At 38.7% G+C, this 20,562-nt stretch overlaps 1 protein-coding gene across 1 annotated transcript in view; it reads right to left on the reverse strand.

Moving 5' to 3' along the window:
* cntnap2a (contactin associated protein 2a) overlaps window positions 1-20,562 on the reverse strand; it is a 373,698-nt gene that overhangs the window by 93,133 nt on the left and 260,003 nt on the right. Inside the window, exon 16 of the mRNA XM_036557926.1 lies at window positions 13,450-13,620. Within this exon, the coding sequence (XP_036413819.1) occupies window positions 13,450-13,620 (171 nt within the window). The remainder of the gene's footprint in view (window positions 1-13,449; window positions 13,621-20,562) is intronic.

Raw genomic sequence — 20,562 nt, forward strand, 5'->3', positions numbered from 1 at the left:
AGAGATTTGGGACACACTCCAAAGACTGAAGATTGGACTCAGACTTGCTCTTCAGAGACTCAAGACTGGACTCTAAAGACTTGAGACTCGACTCAAGCCCACATCCCAGTGACTCGAGACTTGACTTGGACTTGCACCCCAGAGACTTGAGATTCGACTAGGACTTGCGCCTTAGAGACTCAAGACTTGATTCAGACTCACACCTTAGAGACTCAAGACTCGACTCAGGGTCGCAACCCATAGACTTGAGACTCGACTTGGACTCGCACCCCAGAGGCTAGAGACCGGACTCGCACCTTAGAGACTCTGACCCCCACTCTATAGACCTGAGACTCAAACTCACAACCCAGACACTCGAGATTCAACTCTGACTTGCACCCTGGAGACTTGAGATTCAGACTTACACCTCAGAAACTCGAGACTCAACTCAGACTTGCACCCCAGACACTCAGACTTGTACCCCAGAGACTTCAAACTTGACCCGGACTTGCACCCCATGATATATTGTGAAATTAACTTAAATCTTGTTGATACATATCTAATATTTCTCAATTCATTTTAAGATTGGTGTAAGCTTATCACAAGCTTGCTTAATTTTTTTTTAACTAAGATTATTTAACTCCAACACACCTGACTCTAATGTTCAGATGCCCTTGAAGGCCTTCATTACCTGGATCAAGTGTGTTAGATTAGAGTGGCTCTAAACTCTGCAGAGTGGTAGATCTCCAGGACCAGAAGCACCTCTGAATAAAATTATCCTATAATAAAAAATCTTAAAATGAGAAATATTAGATACATTGACTAGATTTAATATAATTGCATTTGACAGGACACCATTTTTTGCAGTGAAAGACAAAATAGAGACTCGAGAACTGACTCGTACTCACAGCCCAGAGACTTGATGCACGACTTGTATTCACACCCCTGAGATTCTAGACTTGACTTGGACATGCACACTAGAGACTTGAGATTCAACTCAGACACGTAGCCCAGAGACTCGAGACTCGACAACGTGAGCTCCATAAACACATGGTATGACAAGCTTGTTGAGTTTGGTGTGGAGGAACTCCAGTGGCTGCACAGAGCCTGACCCCTCTGAACACTTTTGGAATGAACTGGAACATTGACTGCGAGCCAGGCCTTGTCCAACATCAGTGCCTGACGTCACAAAGACCCCAGGGACTCAAGACTTGACTCAAACTCGCACCACAGAGACTCAAGACTCACTTTGGACTCGCATAAAGCAACTTCTCTGGCTTGTTGCTCAGAGTATGCTGCTGTAGTATATAATATACTATAATGTGACAATAACCTGAGATTGAAGATTCAAAAAAGCTTGGATTTTCCTCATCGCTTAATTCCATAATCACTGTATGATTCCACATATGTATTTTCAAAGCTGTGATGTTTTCACTAGTATTCTAACAAGAATTCTAAAATGTGTAAAACAGTGAAAGAAGTAGCTTTCTTGTGTGTTTTGACCGGTAGTAAATTTTCAATTTCACTGCCTGAGAGACAAATACCTCAAAGAAATCACACTAACCGTACTGCTCTGAGTTTATAGAGTTTAATATCTGGCCTCTTAACCACCGTCAGCTTTCTCTCCACAGCTCATCAGCTCTGGCTGTGCTGCAGTGCAACATTAACCAGTCAAATCAGAGAGAAAATGTTAAATCACACTTCAATTATGTTGAAAAAAAAAAATCCATTATTTTGTGCTGCAGTCCACAGTAATCACGCTTTTGTTCAGCTAATTATCAGCCTACCTGATTTTCTTAACTGGGAAGTGATTTTCCTTTGGAAAGATCAGGGAGGTTTAAAGCATTTTCCATCTCAGTACACTGAATTCAGCTTGCAAAATTCAATTTAATAATGTAACCTAAAATTGTCTTATTGACAACAAGATGCATTATTATAATGGTCACAAAAAATGAATAAAAAGGAAATTCGAGCAAAGTTTGCAACATAGTTTAAAACATCATTGCATTTTTGGAGTGGGCTTAGAAATAGTTCTGTTGACTTTGAACTCGAATAGATCTGTTCTATCTGTAGCAGTGAACACTCAGTGATCATATGACGTATCAGCTTTACTGTCAGATTAGATACAATGTATGCTAAGAAAGTTCTTCAAGCTTTTGCATGGAAAATATCTCTATAGTGTCTAACTACGAGAACGCATACAGGGGAATTCCACCAACATTTCAAAATTTCTGCACAATTCATATCAATGGTTGTGATGTTAACAAAACACTATATGGCCGAAAGTATGTGGACCGCTTTATTATTGATTTTAGGTGTTTCAGCCACACTCAAAATCAAGCACATAGCAATGCAATCTCCAAAGACACACACTGGCAGTAGAATGGGTTGTACTGAAGAGCTCAATGACTTTAAACATGGCACTGTCATAGGACAGCACATTTTCCACAAGATTGTTTCTGAAATTTCTGCCCTGCTAGATCTGCCCCGGTCAACTGTAAGTACTATTATTGTGAAATGGAAGTACCTAGGAGCAACAACAGCCACAAAGTGGTAGACCATGCAAACTCACAGAGTGGGGCTGCCAAGTGCTGAAGCACATAGTGTGAGCAAATTGCCTGCCCTCTGTTGCATCACTTACTACAGTTCCAGACTGCCCCTGGAAGCATGCTGGGAGTTTCATGAAATGGGTCTTCATGGCCAAGCAATCGTACACAAGCCTAAGATCAATATGTACAATGCCAAGTGTCGGCTGGAGTGGTGTAAAGCATGTTGCTACTGAACTCTGGAGCAGTGAAAACGTGTTCTCTGGAGTGTATCTGGCAGCACGATGGACAAATCTGGGGTTGGTGGATGCCAAGAAAACACTACCTACCAGAATGCATAGTGCCAACAGTAAAGTTTGATGGAGGAGGAATAATGGTCTGGGGCTGTTTTTAGGGTTTGGGCAACAGTTTGGGGAAGGCCCTTTCCTGTTCCAGCGTGACTGTGCCCTTGTGCACAAAGTGAGCTCCATAAACACATGGTTTGACACGTTTGTTGAGTTTTGTGTGGAGGAACTCCAGTGTCCTGCACAGAGCCCTGTCCTCAACCCAACTGAACACCTTTGGAATGAACTGGAATGTCAGTGACTTCATCTTCTTTTGACTGAACAGACACAAACTGAATGGACACAAATTCCCACAGACACTCCAAAATCTTGTGTTCTGACTCTAGAACAGAGATTTTCACTTCAAAACACACAAGGGAAACATTGTTGTCTTTTGGTAGGGGATTTTATGGTCATGAACAAGTTGAAAAAAAGAGTAACTACATTTATAAAAATGATATGCTAAAATGTTGACTGGTGTCTTTATGCTTTAACTAACCCAACAGCTGTACGGACGTTCTTAATCATAATTGCAAAAACCTGACAAATAGTGAATTGTAGGAACAGTGCATAGTAAAACCTATTCAAAAATATGAATTGTATTAGGACCCATCACACACAAACCCTCTTTTTTCTCTCTCAGCATGCACATGTGTAGGTTTCTGGTCTCACAAGCCAATATAAAGTCACTTTTAACAGTGCAAACATCTATCGCTTTCTTAATCTTCAGAGGCGGCAGCAGAGCTGTCTATTCACATTCAGAACCAAACAAAAACACAGCTACAGCGCTTTCCATCCAAGACAAACATGCATGAAGAACAACTTTCTTTACAAAGCTTTCACCCTCCTGCTGCCTCTTTCTCTTCTGCAGCAGAGGGATCTGTCTATCAGCAGTGGAGAGTGAAAATGCATCATTGCATCATGATGCATCAGTCAAAGGTAAGTGATTCAACAGCATTGATTTTGGAGTGTTAGAATCACTTATGGAATACTCAATAAAATATGAAGATGTTTTCCACCACTGTGTGAATAGTTCCGGTTCCATGTGTATATTGGTAAAAAAACTATGGACAGTGCCAAAGAAATAAAATTGAACTAGAAAGAGAAAGTTTGTGAATGTCAGCTAATACAACTTCAAAAGTTAAAGCAGTTGCACTGTTGTTTTTGTTAACTCAGTTGGGTTTGTACAGTAATTCCATGTAGTAGCTATGGTGTTGATATGAGGTTGCTATGGTTTTTCTAGCTTGTTGTTAGAGAGTTGCTTGGTGGTTGATATATGTTTGCTATGGGGTTGATAGGCCTGTGCAAAAAATTCTGACAGTTAAAATTTTATGTTTTCAAATATGTTAAATCGGCAAAAAGCAACTGTGTGCTAAAAATTTGCAAAAATACACCACATTTAAGTTCTACAGAGAATGTAGAGAATGTGTTCACTTATTTTCATTTAGGAAAAACTACAAAATGTGTAATTTGACCAAAGATGTTCACACTTTTGCATACAATTGCACAAATTCAATTAGCAGTTATAAGAAGTTATGGCATTTTCCAATTGATTTTGACGAAATGAACAATTTGAACTAGTATGAATATAGTTTTAACATGTGACAATTGAACTGTGAAAAAGTAAAGAGAAATGAAATGATAAAATGATTATTGTTAAATAATTATTGCACGTTCAAATTGAATTCTAATTAGGGAAAATCTAAATTTTCAGTGCTCAAATTTTATTCTGTAATACTTCACTGTAGGGTACTGGTCATAAGGCTACACGACACATAAGCTTTTCAGGACAACTGACATAACACTACATAAATGTGTATAAATGCTAATTCTAATACGCGTCATTCGCTATGAAGGTTACACCTGCCAATTTTGATCAAAGTTAGCTTAAGTAGCTTTTACGACAGATGACGCCTACTCAAATAAACAGTTATGTAGGGTTATGTCAGTTGTCATGAAAAGCTTATGCAGGTGTCATGTAGCTTTATGAACAGGACCCTACATAAGTGTTACCATTTATTCCTACATTATAATGTAAACCTGTATTTTGCATCTAAGAACAACAACAACTGTTATGTAACAGTTCAGTGAAACTTTCTGATTTACTTTGTAGGCTACTGGGAGCAGTTCAAGGATGTTTCTTTTTCCTGGCTGTGCATGAGCAGAGCAGTGCAGGATTTATTGTCGCTCTTTGTGCACAGCTGTGTGTTCGCATGTTTGATAAATACCAATTTGGTGGTTCTTACACTCAGATTTAGAACACGTTCTACGCACATTTTGATAAATGAGGTGCCAGGACTGGAGTTTCGGGTAGTGGATCGGGGCGCTCAGTGATCATGCATACGAAATGGAAAGTGGAAAAAAGGAAAAAGTGTACTTATTGATTTTACGGCTGCTATGGATAAACTGATAAGCGGTTCCAGCTCTAAAAAAAATGTTTAAAAAAAACACAAAAGTCTAAAGCCCTATTCGAATGGGATTAGTTTTGCAGGAGGATGTGGGTTAATGTCAGTTTTACTGGTGTTTCTGAGTGATTTTAGTCCCACCATGTCAGTCATTTTTACGGACTGCACACTCCTACATCAGTAAACATTCCAGTGCGTTTTACCTTCTATAAAACGAACTATAGAAATAACATCATGTAATATAATCCCTGTGAATCTACCTCACATGTACAATTCAAAATAAGTAAAATTACACAAAGAAGTTAGATATTATATGATGAAGTTGACTGCTTACTGAACTCCCAAGCAAATGAAATAATGGCTAAATGAAATGTTTTAACATGTTTTCTACTCTTTTGTGATGTGTAAATCAAGTAGTCACTCCCACCTCTGTCATTTATACTGAGATTTCTTATCCCGTGTGAACTGGTCATAAACAATACAGACGTCCTGAGGTAAAGTGGCATTACCCCACCTCCCAATGGAAAACTAATCCCATCAGAATAGGGCTTCAGCATGTGGAAAGGCTAATATTTAAAAAAAAGAGACTGAGGCACTGAGAGAGAGAGCACAGAAACACTAGAAACACTAAACTGTGCACTAGTCTAAGTGGCTGGGTACAGGTCTGTAACCTACTGCTCTCTACGAAAGCTCATTTCCACATTGTTTCTGACCAGGTGCTTCCTGTTCGAATGAGCTTTTAGAGAGATCTGTGCTGGAAACATTGTCTGACCGGTCATATCTCCGCTCTCCATCCTCTCCTCTCTCTGATTGATGCCTGGTTGTCTCGGCTCCTTCTGAAAGTGCTGAGTGATCCGCTGCTCTCTCTATGCTCTGCCTCACCTGCTCAACCCCCCCCCGCCCCATTTTATTTCAGAGGAAGCGAGAGCAAAGAAAACAAGTCCGCCTCTCCCGTGGTCCCAGGCCAAAGCAGCAGGGTGTGAAAATAATGGGTATTTTGCGGATTGTGAGATGTACATTGGGATGAGAAAAGAAGGGATGTGACAAGGTCTCTTTCCTTCTCTCTCCCCCTCTTTACCACCCTTCCCTCAACATTCTCTCCTCCCTCTTTCTCTCTCTCTCTCACTCCCTGACTCTGCAGATGTGTCAGAGCAGGAGGAGCAGCTTTGATAAATGAAGGCAGTAAAGCTGCTCTCTTTCTCCTCTACAGAGCCCTGGAGACACTCCGCTGCCTAAAGGCCTTCAACACTCACTCCTGCCACACTACGCTGCTGGTGTGGGTTTGTTTTTCTTACGTTTTCAGGAAAAAAATCTCTCTCTGTCTGTCTCTTTTTCTCAATATCTCACCCTTTCATTTTATTTATTTGCAGTGAAAATGGCCAGTGAGTACATATTATTCATTTTTCAGCATCAGGACAAAAAGCAGGAAAAAAATATATATATTTCTCCTTTCTCTCAAAGGTTTAAGTGCTGTTCGTCTGATGGGGACAGTTTTGGTGGTCTACCAGGTCTTTCAGTTGGCTTTTAGGAGTCCCATTTTCTCTGTAGCTTTTAATAAATTTTTTGAACTCCAGTTTTGGAAACTCATTTATTTGCTCCTTTCTTATATCTAACAGCTAATCTCCTTGGAAATATCTCATTTAGCCATTTTAGATGCACACAAGAAAGACGTTTGCAAGGCAGCTAAGGTGAGCTTGGGTACAACTTTTTTTTCCCTAGAACAGCTTTGGCCATTTTTTCCTAGACACCTACTATATAGGTGCACTGTGTCAGTTTACAGTCACAGGCTGTAGCCCATCTGTTGCTGCACTGCTTATTAGTCTCCCTATCCATCATCCATTAATGGAAGGGGACCACCACTGACCAGATATTATTTGGGTGATGGTCCTTTCTCAGCACTGCAGTGACACTGACATGGTTGTGTACGCGGTGCTGGTACACACCACACTGCTACATTAATGGTGATCAACCATCCAAAAATATCCAGCAAAGCTCTGTCATCCAAAACTAACCACTGATGAAGGTCTGAATGGTGACAAACAAAGTGTGCATCAACAGAGCTACAGTCTGTAAATGTACACCAGCAGGGAGACACAGGAGAAGTGTTTCAAGCAATGGAGGGAGGAGTTTTGATGGAGGGGATTTGATAGACTGTGAAGCAAGAGATGGGCTACAGTCAGTAATTACAAGCATTCAAAGTGCACCTATATGGCAGGTTTTTCCAATAGAAAGGCCAATGAATGTATCCAGGTGTGGAAATGGCCAGGTTTTAATGGTGGGACCCTAGGTGGCAAAAATATCCTACAATGCACATTTGGCCTTTTTTACACTGTACACCTTAAAAATGGCCTTTATTTATAATCAACCAATGCTTGCATCTAGCGCACTGCTGAAAGTGTGAAGCCTAATTCTACATCATGGGCCACTGACCTTAACTGGAAGAATGAAAAAACAGTACTTTTGAATAACTGTTGCAAATAAACAATTATTATATATTACAATGTTAACAATTACAGCAACAAAACCATAGAAAAACACCTCCTAAAAAGTTCATGACACTTTCCATAAAACTACTGTTAACTAGTGACATAACACGCAGGCATCCAAACAACTTTCCAGCTTTCCAAGAAGGCAGAGACTTCACAAGAAGTTGTCAAACGCTTGCCAAAACAACCACCATTGCATCAGAAATACTAAACTACCTCTTTCACTATGTGATCTAGACTGTCAAAAACAGTCAGTGTCCAGTTACTATTACATTAGATCTGTTTTTATTTAGATTCCTAGCTCACGATGAATGGCTGACTTTAGCAGGCAATCTAGCTGGGTATCAGTCATTAACTAACATGCTATAGTGAATATATTATATCCACTGGATATACTGAGCTCACTGACTGAGATTATCAGCAATGAACAAACAAATAGTCAAATAATGTTTATTACACTGAGTGCACTACATACCCAAATAAATGCCGTCAAGGTTTGAAGAAAATTAGGAAGTGAAACACCAACTGTGGAGCTTCTAGGCTGCCTTCACAATCCTAACACACAACATATTTACGGGAGTTACCACGGAGACTGGGTGGGCGGAGTCTGCTGCAGCATAGCGACTTTCCATTGGCTGAATGGGCTGTAGGTTGAAGTTGAGGTGCGTTCAGCAGACACTTTGTTTCTTGTGCACTCTTTAGAACAGAGCAAAACATCTATAAATGGGTTCCATATAAAAATAAATGATCTAAGCCGGATCTAATACTAATCCTTCTCGACTTTTACTCCCGAAATGGGGGCGTTCCAGCCCATTCCCACCACTGAGCGTAGCTACAGGGTAGGTATACCTAAAAAAAATAAATAAAAATAAAAAAAGCAACTTGCAAGTGTATCTATGACCTCATGTTCTCACAAGGCATAAAAAAAACGTGCCTGTGTTGTGTAAAGGAGTAGAAAGTAGGATGTAGAGGCTTCTCATCAATAGTATGTTCCCAATGGTATCTATTCAGGAGACTGAATGGTTTATATAAACACTGTGTTTGAATACCACGTCTAGTGCTGGACCGTTCCGTTTGCTTGTACTTTGCTGTGGACCCACTCTTTGTCCTCTATGCACGTTAAGGGTGTATGAATAGATTGAAATGAGGGAACAAAGATGAATAGCACACGCCCGCAAACATCCGCAGACATTTGCATTTGACATAGTCAAAAGAATAAAATAAAGAACACTGTAGCACAATGACAATGAAGCACTTTAGAAAATAAGCCGTCGTTGTGCGCAACACAGGATTTCCCAGAGACTGTGGTTTTTTTGGCCTTTCGGATTTGGATTATCTTTTGTACAGTAAACAGTGTGGAAGAGAGAAAAGCGTCCGCGGCTCTCGGGGTTGAACGAGGAAATGTGCGTGAGAGAGATTTCTCAATCTCCCTCCTTTTCTCCCTTTAATTCTCCGTCGATTCGGGACAGCTGAGAGTAAATCATCCGACGTTTCGAACGCTCAATTATGCCTTCTCATCTGTAATCCCACCGTATGCGGCTAGAAAGGCCGCTTTCAGTAAATAGACATTTATAAGCAATTACAGAGTCTGTTTAAAGTCCGTTGTCGGCTCTCCTTGAGAGGCCGCATTCATGTTTGAGCAAGAACAACAGACAATGAGAGCAAATTGTATCCACACAAATAGAGCAGCGGCTACAACAGTCCGGCCTGGAGGCCCGAGGCCCACCAACCGCACAGAGACAGAAATAATGGTGAGGAAACAGAGTGCATCTATGGCTTGTGATGTGCAAAAGAAAAGTGTTCCTAGAATTCCCATCCGTGCTTAGCCTCAGGGAAACCCCTGTCACTATTTTGAAGGGCATTCCAACTTGAACCCTCGAACCCTCGATTTGACTCGAGGGAGGAAGTTTCTAAAACTGTAGACGAGGGATGCACCAAAATATCAGCCACTGAACATTTTTGGCCAAAAATGGCCAAACATTTTGACCAAAAATGATTAAGCAGGCCTACAGGAAAGTGTTAATCTCTAAGACTTTACAACTAATTTTAATGGTAGTACAAATTGTTTCCTGTCGTGGTCAGTGCAGAAGCATACAACACATTCAGACTTTTCAACAGTGAAAATATTGGCCACATGTAACTATTTCACAGTTCCTATAAAGAACATCAGACAGGCAAGTTATGGTCTCACGTTCATGATGAGTATTAAGAGGTAATACAAGTTCTCCACTACAAGTTTGATACCACTTCAAAACATGACATCCCGCTCAATATGCAGAATACAGCAAAGCAACAGAAGCAGTGTAGAAAGTTCCTGCAAGTATGCCAACGTCATCTATATGCTCAGTTTATCAAATGATGAAAAAAATCCTAAATGACAGCCGAAGTGCAAAGAATAACTAAAACAGTTATGAAATTTCTTTGAATGACAAACACTCTCAGTTGTGGAGTTGTGGATTTTTTGTCAGCTTTTCTTGGTTTTTGTGTTTTATTTTTGGTCCAGTTTGTCATGAATTTTGGTTTTGGTTTAATTTTGGTGCATCACTACTGTAGACTTAGGATATTGCCATACTTCCACATATCCTGCTTATACACTGATATACAAGATACTATATATAAACTGATAAGGATCATTCTACCAAATTGGTTTAAAGTCAGATTACAAACGCATTTCAGATTTTTAACTGACTAAGATTTTAGAGTAAAATAGTTTTGCTTTGAGCGAATCTATAACCTTAAAATGTTTACTTTATTAAACTAAATTATTGAACACTTCATTTTGCCACTAACAATACAAACACTATCCAAACATTACCAAATATTTCAGTAGAGACTGTTCCAGCTGAATTTGAAGCATAACTCAAAAACTCAATCACATATACGTATTACAATTTACAGAAATGTGTTTCAGTAGTGACAGTTCTTACTGTTACACACTGATTTTCAGACTTTAGAACACATTTACTCTGGATCTAACTGCTCACCATGTGGCCATGAGGGATAGGGATGTGGTCTCACTTCCTGCTCTAAAATGCGGGGGTGTGGCTAAAATAAGGCTCCGCAGACCAAAACTCTGTATGTTTTGGTAGAGACACGAAAACGCGGGACAGCATTTTTTGAATAAATTTTCTGGTTTAAAACTTTAATAAATCTAAACTATTTAACTTCACTTAAAAAGAAATCAAAAAGATCATAAAAAATGGTGAAATTATTTTGACAAGTTGAAATTTAGGGGTTAGGGTTTGGGACAGACACCTCCCAATAGAAAGTACCCTATAAATGATGATTTTTATGATGATATATATTTAGCTTACTGCTATCTCAATTGATCCTTCAGGTTTAAATAGATCAGAAGATATTCCTTGTATGTAAGATCTGAATATTTATTTATTTTTTTACTGTGGGACCACAGTTTGAACTAATTCGGTAGAATGGTCCATATTTGTTGTACATTAACTAGTACATATTTCTATCTATTAAAAGCCATAACTGATCCAGCAGAGACTTTTTTTTGTGAACACTCAGATTAAATCTCATTCTAAAGTGTGTTAACTATTAGATTTATGTGGATTGTCTTGATGTTATTCTATTTATATGTTTCATGTCATGATGGCTAACTAGAGTGCATAGCAACAATTAGTATGTGACACAAGCTGGCATGACATCAAAGGCAAAAAAAAAAATCTATGCTTTATTTACATTTTACTGACTCACAGGGGTGGAAACAAGTCACTAAGTTGCAAGTAACAAGTAAGTCTCAAGTCTTGACAGAAGTCCCAAGTTAAGTCCCAGGTCAAGTCTTTATTCAAGTCTCGAGTCAGTACAGGTGAGTCTCGAGTGCCAAGCCAATAGTCCTAATCTTCAAGTCCTAAACAAGTTAGTCTGCATTCTTCAGCTAATTTAAGGCCTAACACTGAATAAGGGTAACAGTACTATAGCCTTTTAACGACAGCATGTTACTAGTGTATGGCTGTATATTCATTTTTCTTTTTTTTTTTTTACCTTTCCAACTAAAGTACAAAATCCATGGTACTCAGATAACCACAAAAAGGATAGCTCTACAAAGGTTCTTTAGTAAAGAAATTGTTTCTAAAAAGAACCATGAACACTCAAAAACCCTTTGCATGATTAAAGTGTTCTTTTCATCATGAAAAGGTTCTTAAAATGTGCTGTAGATGGTTCTATATAGAACCTTTTTGAAACAGGTTCTATAGAGCACCTGAAAGCATTCTTCTATTTTTACAGGGTCAAGCTTCTAATAATAGGAGAACCGTTTTGGAGTCTATATAGAAGAGTCAAGTAGCACGTCTTTCTCGATTTTCTTGAGTCGAGTCTCAAGTAATTAAATTTGTGACTCGAGTTGGACTGGAGTCCAAGTGATATGACTCGAGTCCACACCTCTCCTGACTCATTTATTTTAAATACAGGGCATCAAACAATGCCATCTCCTGCTTATGATTTTTACAAAAGTCACATACAGTGTTTTTTGCTGCAAGGGCTCAATTAACAGTAATGGTGACGTGTTCTGTCACAAAGAACCCTTTCTGACATGTATGTTTTTAAGGCTGTACAGAAGTGAACAGTCACTCTGACAACTTTCCCTCTAATATGCTGTATCTCACTAACACAACTGTTTATTTAATACACTGCTTCTTATACTAATCTATCATCTGACTACAATGTTATTAGTCATCATTCTTGGCTTTCTTGTGCCAGTTCTCACATTTTGTCAGTTTTTGTTCATCGCCACTGTCCAGTGTTCAACAACAGCACTGTAACTTGAAAAATTGCACCACTTTTGGTCTGAAGGTTCAATTACATGCTGCTCCTAGCATTATTCTATATTTATTCACCACCCTTGTGCTCTTTTATGTGCCAGTTACTGTTACTAACGTCACTGCACAGCAGCTCCTCTGTAGAAAAGTCACTCATTTACTGTAACTGCAGTTGCAAATCTGTCCACTTCACATCCACACAGTCTTTCACAGGCTGAATTTCTCTACTGGAAATCTGGAGTCCCCACCCGGCAAATGAATGAATATGTCTGAATGAATGTATGTCTTACATGTACATTCTCACATGTTCTCAGATATTAGATGACAAAAGCAATATTCAAAGTCATATTTACCAAAGCAAATTCCCAATTACTCAACAATACAGTCACACTGATTTAGATACTGACTCTCATTAGAGTGCAATAATGCAGAGGGACCACAGGAGAGAGGGGAGAGAGAGAGAGAGAGAGAGAGAGAGAGGGAGTAAAGAGAGAGCGAGAGAGACAGAGGGAGTAAAGAGAGAGCGAGAGAGACAGAAGGAGTGAGAGAGAGAGAGAGAGACAGAGAGAGAGAGAGAGACAGGATGAGTGAGAGACAGAGGAAAGAGGAGAAAAGAGAGTGAGAGAGAAAGAGGGAGAAGAGTAAGAGAGGGAAGAGTGAGAGAGACAGAAAAAAAGAGGAGAGAGAGAGAGAGGGAGAAGGGTGAAGAAGGGAGAGGAGAAAAGAGAGATTGAGAAGACAGAGAGAATGAGAAGAAACTAAACAGAGACAGAGAAAGAGAAGCCGGAAAGGAAGAGAAACAGAAAAGAGAGAGAGAGAGATAGAGGGGAGGAAGCAAGAAAAACAGAGGAGGTGGGGGGCGAGAGTGAGAGCTAAACAGAGAGAGAAAGAGTGAGATCAATCGAGACAGAGATGGAGAAGCGAGAGATACTCACATTTCAGCTCCAGGCGGATGAAGTCAGTGTTGCCCAGGTTCTCCAGAAAGACGCCGTAGGGAGCGGAGGTTTTGAAGTAGAAGGAGATATCTGCACTGGTTTCTCCTTGGAAAGTGGAGAAGTGCAGGTAGGATGAAGGTGTGTTGAAGGAAGCAGCATTCCAGTAACTACCTGCAAAAATACACAAAATCAAATCTCAGTTAACTTTTCAGATTAATGTGGCAATCAACACACTATACCTCAGGTATAGCCAAGTCCTTATATATATATATATATATATATATATATTATATATATAATATATAATATATATATCAGGACTTTGTACTTTGTACTGTATATATATTTTACACCATTTGTAAACTCCAGCTACACTTTATATTGTGTGAACATTTAATGTCAAAATTTTATGATAAATGTTGTCATTAAATTTTCAGTCTGAGCCTGACCAAAAAGTCAATAAAATTTTGACTGAAGCTGACTCAAACCAGCCTGTGATCAATCAAAAAAAAAATTGATATTTCTAATAACAGTGCCGTTAAATTATCACATAGTTACAACAATAGCAATCATAAGATCCTAGATAAATTAAAACAAACAAAAAAAAATGTACTGCCCTCCATTTGTCCTTTCCTGAACCGGTCAGCTGTTTTATTACCCTTATATCAGTTTTCTCAGAAGCGTGGGCTTTGTGGATCTCAACAACATGAGTGGGTGATTCCAGCATGCCAGATTAAAATACGTTTTAAGGTAATAAAAAGTAGGGAGGTAGAATAAAGGAAGGAGAAAACTAAAGCTCGGGGGACGCAGGGTAAACTCAAGTTTGATGCATATTTGAGAAATGATGTTCAAACCCGACTGCACCTCACAGGACCCAACGTTGGGTTCAGACAAACATTTCAAGCTCTTAAAGGAAACGCAGCAAAATTACTTGGAACAACATACATTAACTTACATTACTGGTTAAGAATGTTCTTCCCCCTCCTATGAAGATATGCTTACTGGCATATTTTGTTAACCCCTTATAATGACAAACATTCTTTATCTTAAGGATTGTTATTCAGTAGCTATATGGACACACCGAGCAGAGCTATTCTTAAGTCATAGGAGGGAAGAATGGAAGTCTGGTCCTCCTGGTGGCTCCTAGACATTTACGAGGTTAATACAACTGATTTCTCAATCAATAACCATAAAAATGGCTCTTTTGCTGGTCAAATGTTTGCTTGAGCCTAACAAAAAGAAGTCTGAGACTTTATTGCAGGTGTGTATCTATAGGTAGGTGGTCAAAAAGATATACCTGGGGATCTGTAATGCTAAGATCTCATCCCTGATAGAGTGGAGTATGTAATTTTCTACCCATTTCCAAAGCCAAAAACTAATGTTAAAAACTTCACTGTCGTTCATGAACTGTGAATTTGATACTTACAATGCTCTTTCACTACAAAAGCTAAAATGAGCTGAGCCAAAATGTCAAAACAAGCTTCTACTTCAAAGTATAGGTTCATCGAAGGTAAGACAGAAATGGTCCATGAACAGTTTTCATGTCGGCTGTGGCAGTATGCTTTAGCTTTGAATGATTAGGTTTAGGTTTTTGAGTTTGGCAAGTTGTATCTGTGGTGAGCACATGCTTTACAGTTATTGTTTTGTATCACCATAGGGGCAGAAGTGTTAGAATAGGTATGATGGTGACTGCAGTGGTAGCAATAGCCTATAGCATGAAACCACAATACAATAAAGCAAGGGTGTACAATTTATCAGCTAATTAACAAGTCCTCCATGAGATGAATTCAGAGCACTAGACTAGGGAAAATGCTAAGCTCTTCAGAGCCGTGGCCTGGAAAGAATCTGGAACCTGGTTCATGAAATAAAGGGTATCTGCTCCTCCATTAAGTACTCAGTAAGTGGGCAGCAGGACAAACATTCACATCTCCAACTGTAACAGCAGGTGTTTCTCTTTTTTGGGCTATTGTGTAATCATTGCTAAGTATTCCTTCTTCTCCTCTACCCTCATCAAACACTATATCCCACCTCCACAGGCACATTTGTGATCTACCCCTTAATGTGTGTTTTTCAAATATAGTTCTTTAAACAACGGTCATGAATGATAATCTTATTGCAAGGGTTTATCCATATGTCTGTTAATTTCCTTTTAATTCAATATTCAAGAGCCTTCTGGTATCGACTCTTCATTAATGTAGGTGTTAACAAGCATGGCTTTCTGTGAAAAAGAGAAGAAAAGAAATGTGAAATCTCGGGAGAAATTAAAGAGAGCGTTCACCATATTTTTCAAAAATTAGCACATTATACTGGAGTGCACAGTGGGAATGTAAGAAATATTCCTAGAGGGAATTTAAATGTAATTTGGCTCTTAAATATAATGGAGGTGTATTAGGCCAAACTGCAGCATGAGTCTGGGCCTCAGTTGCTTGCAGAACAAAACAGAAAACTCTGGAGGCACAACCCAGTAATGAACTCACCCACTGATCACAAGCATCTGGAGTGAAAACAATGGCAAAACTGTTCAGAAACAGGCTAATACTTACTGTTATATTACACTTCCACTAACTGGCCACTTTATTAGAAACACTTACCTTGTGCTGCGATTTACTAACCACTTAAATAGAAACACCTGCCTTGTATGTCCACTAACTGTCTACTTTATTAAACACACCTACTTTGCGCTTCTACTCACTGGCTACTTTATTAGAAACACCCACCTTGTGTTTCCACTTACTGGCTACTTTATTAGAAACACCCACCTTGTCCTCCCACTAATTGGCCACTTTATTAGAAACACATACCTTGCACGTCCACTGTCTACTTTATTAAACACACCTACCTTGTGCTTCTACTTACTGACCACTTCATTAGAAACACCCACCTTGTATGCCCACTAACTGGCCACTTTATTAGAAACACCTACCTTGTACATTCACTGACTGGCCACTTTCTTAGAAACCCGTAAACTGTGCAGCAACAGATGGTGCACAGTCTGTAACTGTACACCTACAATGTACACCTATATGGTAGATGTTTCTGATAAAGTGGCCACTGAGTGTACTTTACTCTGCTAAACTCAATGATTCACTTCTGTGAGTCAGACTTGTATGACACACTCTAAAAAGAAAGGACCCAAAAAAGAAACAGTAAATAACAGGGACAACCTGGTCAGCTGTCTTAAAACACTGGAAGTTCTCCATAAGAGCCTTTAACAGTGCCAGAGTGTCGGCCCCTTGTATGCGTGAGAGCGGAGGTGAACACAGCTCATGCTGAGAGTCACTCCAAGTCCAGTGTTTTCTCTCCTCTAGAAACACTCTCCACTTCCTGACCCTCCACTCCAGGCATAATAGAGGTGCTGCACCAAATCACAGCCAAGCCGGGACCAATTCAGCTTCCCCCAGAGCGTTGACCGAGACTTTGTGAAGAGAAAGCAGCTGCGAAATGAGACAGATTTTGAGTGAAGGTGAAAGCTGAGGATGTGGGTGGTTGAAAAGACTAAGACCACAGAGCAGAATTATAGTTTGATAGTTTGGAGAAAAATCTACTTTACACAGATCTCCCTGTTTATTCCAAAAGTTTTCTTCTTTAATTGTTGCAGCTGAGCAACAAGGTTAATGTAGCTAACGAGCAGGGGTAAGCGGGACTGGTTGGCACAGTTTTCACTGTTATATACCTCATATATCTACCATATATCCCAGGCATACCACACATTAAAATAACCCAACTAGCAGCAAAGGAAAGCTTAGCTTTATACATGAATTAGTGCATTCATGACTCAAATCATGTTTTGACATATACCATATTGTTATATCAACCAGTTTCAACATGGCATGCATTACGGGAATGGTTGGCACAATGTTAAAAAGCCACAGCTTCAGAGAATAAAGCAACAAATAAAAATAATCTGACTTTTAACTTAATTTATACCAAACCACAAATTTCAATTTAAAATTTCAACATTCAGTGGCAACGAAATAAAATGTTTGAGTCAATTAGACACTAGAAATCTTTCATAAAGCTGAATTCAAAACTTTTTATTATTTTTTAAATTGTATTATTTTATCTTGATAAAATATTGGGATAATATAAATTGAAAATCAATCTATCTATCTCTCTCTCTCTCTCTCTCTCTCTCTCTCTCTCTCTGTGTACATATATATCCTGCCCTATGATAAAATCGCAGTAATGCATAGCCTCTACATAGTGCACTACGTAGGAATTTAAATACTGGATCTTGCAGCCCAGTGGTGCAAAATATGGCTAGTCATGTGGGAAATTTCATGGCACACTATTTACGGAATACAGAGCCGTTTGGGATTCAGCCTGGTTTTGTATGAAGGACCAGATTTGCCCAAATGAAATAATAAATAAAATTAAAAATAAATGACTTAGTAAATTAATATATGAAGGAGAATTGCAAAGAATAATGATAAATCTAAAAATAAATAAATATACATAACAATTAATATATTAATAAATAAAATCTTATATAAATTAATGTCTTCATTTATTTATGTTTATTTATTAAGTTTTTCCTTGTCCTTATGCTAATAAAGGGGCTGTCAGTCAATGATGTCACAGCGTCTTGATATTCCTATTGGATGATCAATGTCAGATTCTGTAGATCGATTGTACATATTTTGCTCTCTCAGTGGTAACTAAGGACAAGACAGTAGTTACAATAATGGCTTCTTACAGGCAGCAGACAGTCAGAGATCTGAGAGTCTCTGCTGAAAATGCAGGTACGGATTGTTTACTCTTTCGTCTGGAGGCTGTGGGGACAGTTTGCTCCATTTTGCTGCCTCTGCTGGTACAGAGGACCCCGTAGTGTTCAGAACTCTGGGGGAGGTGGTTCAACGTCTTTTTCTGCAAAATTCAGATCACACAGACATTTGGACACACTTCTCACATACTGACTGTGGAAGCCATCGAAAGTTATTTATCGGCAGGTTTGTCTGTACATGACATTGCAGCTCTTTATGTAGTTGGTGAAAGGACAGTTTAATCAGCTCTTCTCCTGGTCTTGATTGTTAAGCCTGAACGTGAAAAACACGCCCCCTCATTATCATAAGAACGAAGAAATACAGAAATAAGTACATAAATGAATTAATGAAAAAATAAATAAATGAATTAATGAAAAAATTAATAAATAAATTAATACATGAATCAATGAATAAAGCGAACAATTGTTAAAAATATAGATATGGAAAAAATATATATAAATGGCATTAATAAAACAAAATAAATAATACAGAATTAAATTGAGAAATATATAACTGCAGAAAAGGGAAATATGTGGATAATTACAATCACAATAAGCAATATATACTTTATTTAGTTTTTTTATTGATTGATGAATTTACTGAGCCATTTATTTTTTCATTTTATTTATTTTTCAATTTGGCAAATCTGGTCCTCCATAGTTTTGACGCTACTTCTGACAAACACGTACAAGCATGTAAGTCATTCAAGTGACATTTTTAGACTTTTATACTGCCGTTTTACGGTTAATCATACCGTAAGTACTTTAATTCAAGCCTGTGATATTGATGGAATTTTTCAGGCTGTTGGCTCTTTTAGCCTGTTGGCTAGCTGACCAGCCTAGTTCTAGTTAAGAACATAAGTCACCAGCCCCTCAGTTTAAACAAAAACTTCATCAATATACTTAGTGACTCATGCGAGCAGCATTAGAGTCAAAGATTTTCGTTAATAGTAATACAGAGTTCAGTTGCTGTTAGGAAGGTGTGTGTATATCATGGATTTTACAATGTCTTCAAACACGGCTCAGTCAATATATACATCAACAGTTCACATGTGCTTGTGTATTTAAAAGATTTCTAGAAAGTATTTACTTATGGAGACCATTTTTCACCACCACAATGATTGTAACATTCAGAGCTCTTGGCAAAGTGAATGCATGTTAATTGAGAGCGTAGTCATTTTTGTTATATTTTTGTGATTAATTCCACAACTGTTTTAGCTATGCAGTGTACTTTAATCCATGATGCGAGATGAAACAATATGACAGTATGAAACTACATAATCAAGTCTGTTTGAGATCATGCTACTATTTAGCTACATTAGCCTCGTAGTGTAAAACTAAGGAAGCAAACTTCACACACCAAACATGTCTTGGCGGATCGACTATATTTGGGATGAGGAGAAAAACTGTAAATTCGATTTTGGGCCAAACTATCTTATTAAGGTTACATTTGGCTAATGGAAAAGCACGCAGACCTTCTAGAAAAGCAGAGTTCATCATTCCCTTTGGCAGTCTTCTGCCTTTTGGCATGCAGCTAAAATATCTGCTCCTCTTATAATTAAAAGATAACATTTGCCTGAGCGCTATCGGGGTGTAATTGATTAACGAAGGCTCGGAGCTCCGTCCCTTCTGCTGCCTCATACTAATGAAAACATGGCAGAGAGGGCTGAGGGACGTTACTGTGCAGCAGCAGCTGGAACACAGAGGCCATGACGCACATATATACACACACATACTCAGCTGCCTGAGCGTCCAGATTCATTTCTCTACACTTACTGTACTCAACTTTCACATCAAGGGGCTAAATTAAAATATTCACCAATAAATATAAATATTCACTGTCGTTCAAGCATGAACCCACAGAGCTGTTCATGTCTCTGTTAAGCATCTTCAGGATTCTCAGCATATGGATGTGATCTGTACAGTTCTGTTGTTCTATCTGTAGTTGTATGCAAAAGTTGGGGCGCCCCTGGTCAAATGATGTGTTTTGTTGATCTTCTAAGCAAAAAAAGCACATTCTCTACAGAGAACACACTTAAATATGTTGCTTTCTGCACAAATAAGTATATTTCTTTCTCTTTTATCATCTGTTTATGTAAATTATGTCATCTCTATCTCTCCTGTGCATGAGATAAAATGCAAGCAGCACAAAGGAAGCAGAAAGAGAAAGTGAGAGTGATAGAGAGGTGCTGATACTGAGGTCATCTGAGGACAAACAGAGAAAGAGAAGAAAGAAAAAAAAATATAGTCTTCATTCACTCTCTCCCTCTTTCTTTCTTTCTTTCTTTCTTTTTTCTTTCCTTCTTTCTTTCTACCTTTCTCGCTCTCATTAATTGTCTCTCATTCACTCT

This window comes from Colossoma macropomum, unplaced genomic scaffold (assembly GCF_904425465.1).
Source record: "Colossoma macropomum unplaced genomic scaffold, Colossoma_macropomum, whole genome shotgun sequence".
NCBI lineage: Eukaryota > Metazoa > Chordata > Actinopteri > Characiformes > Serrasalmidae > Colossoma > Colossoma macropomum.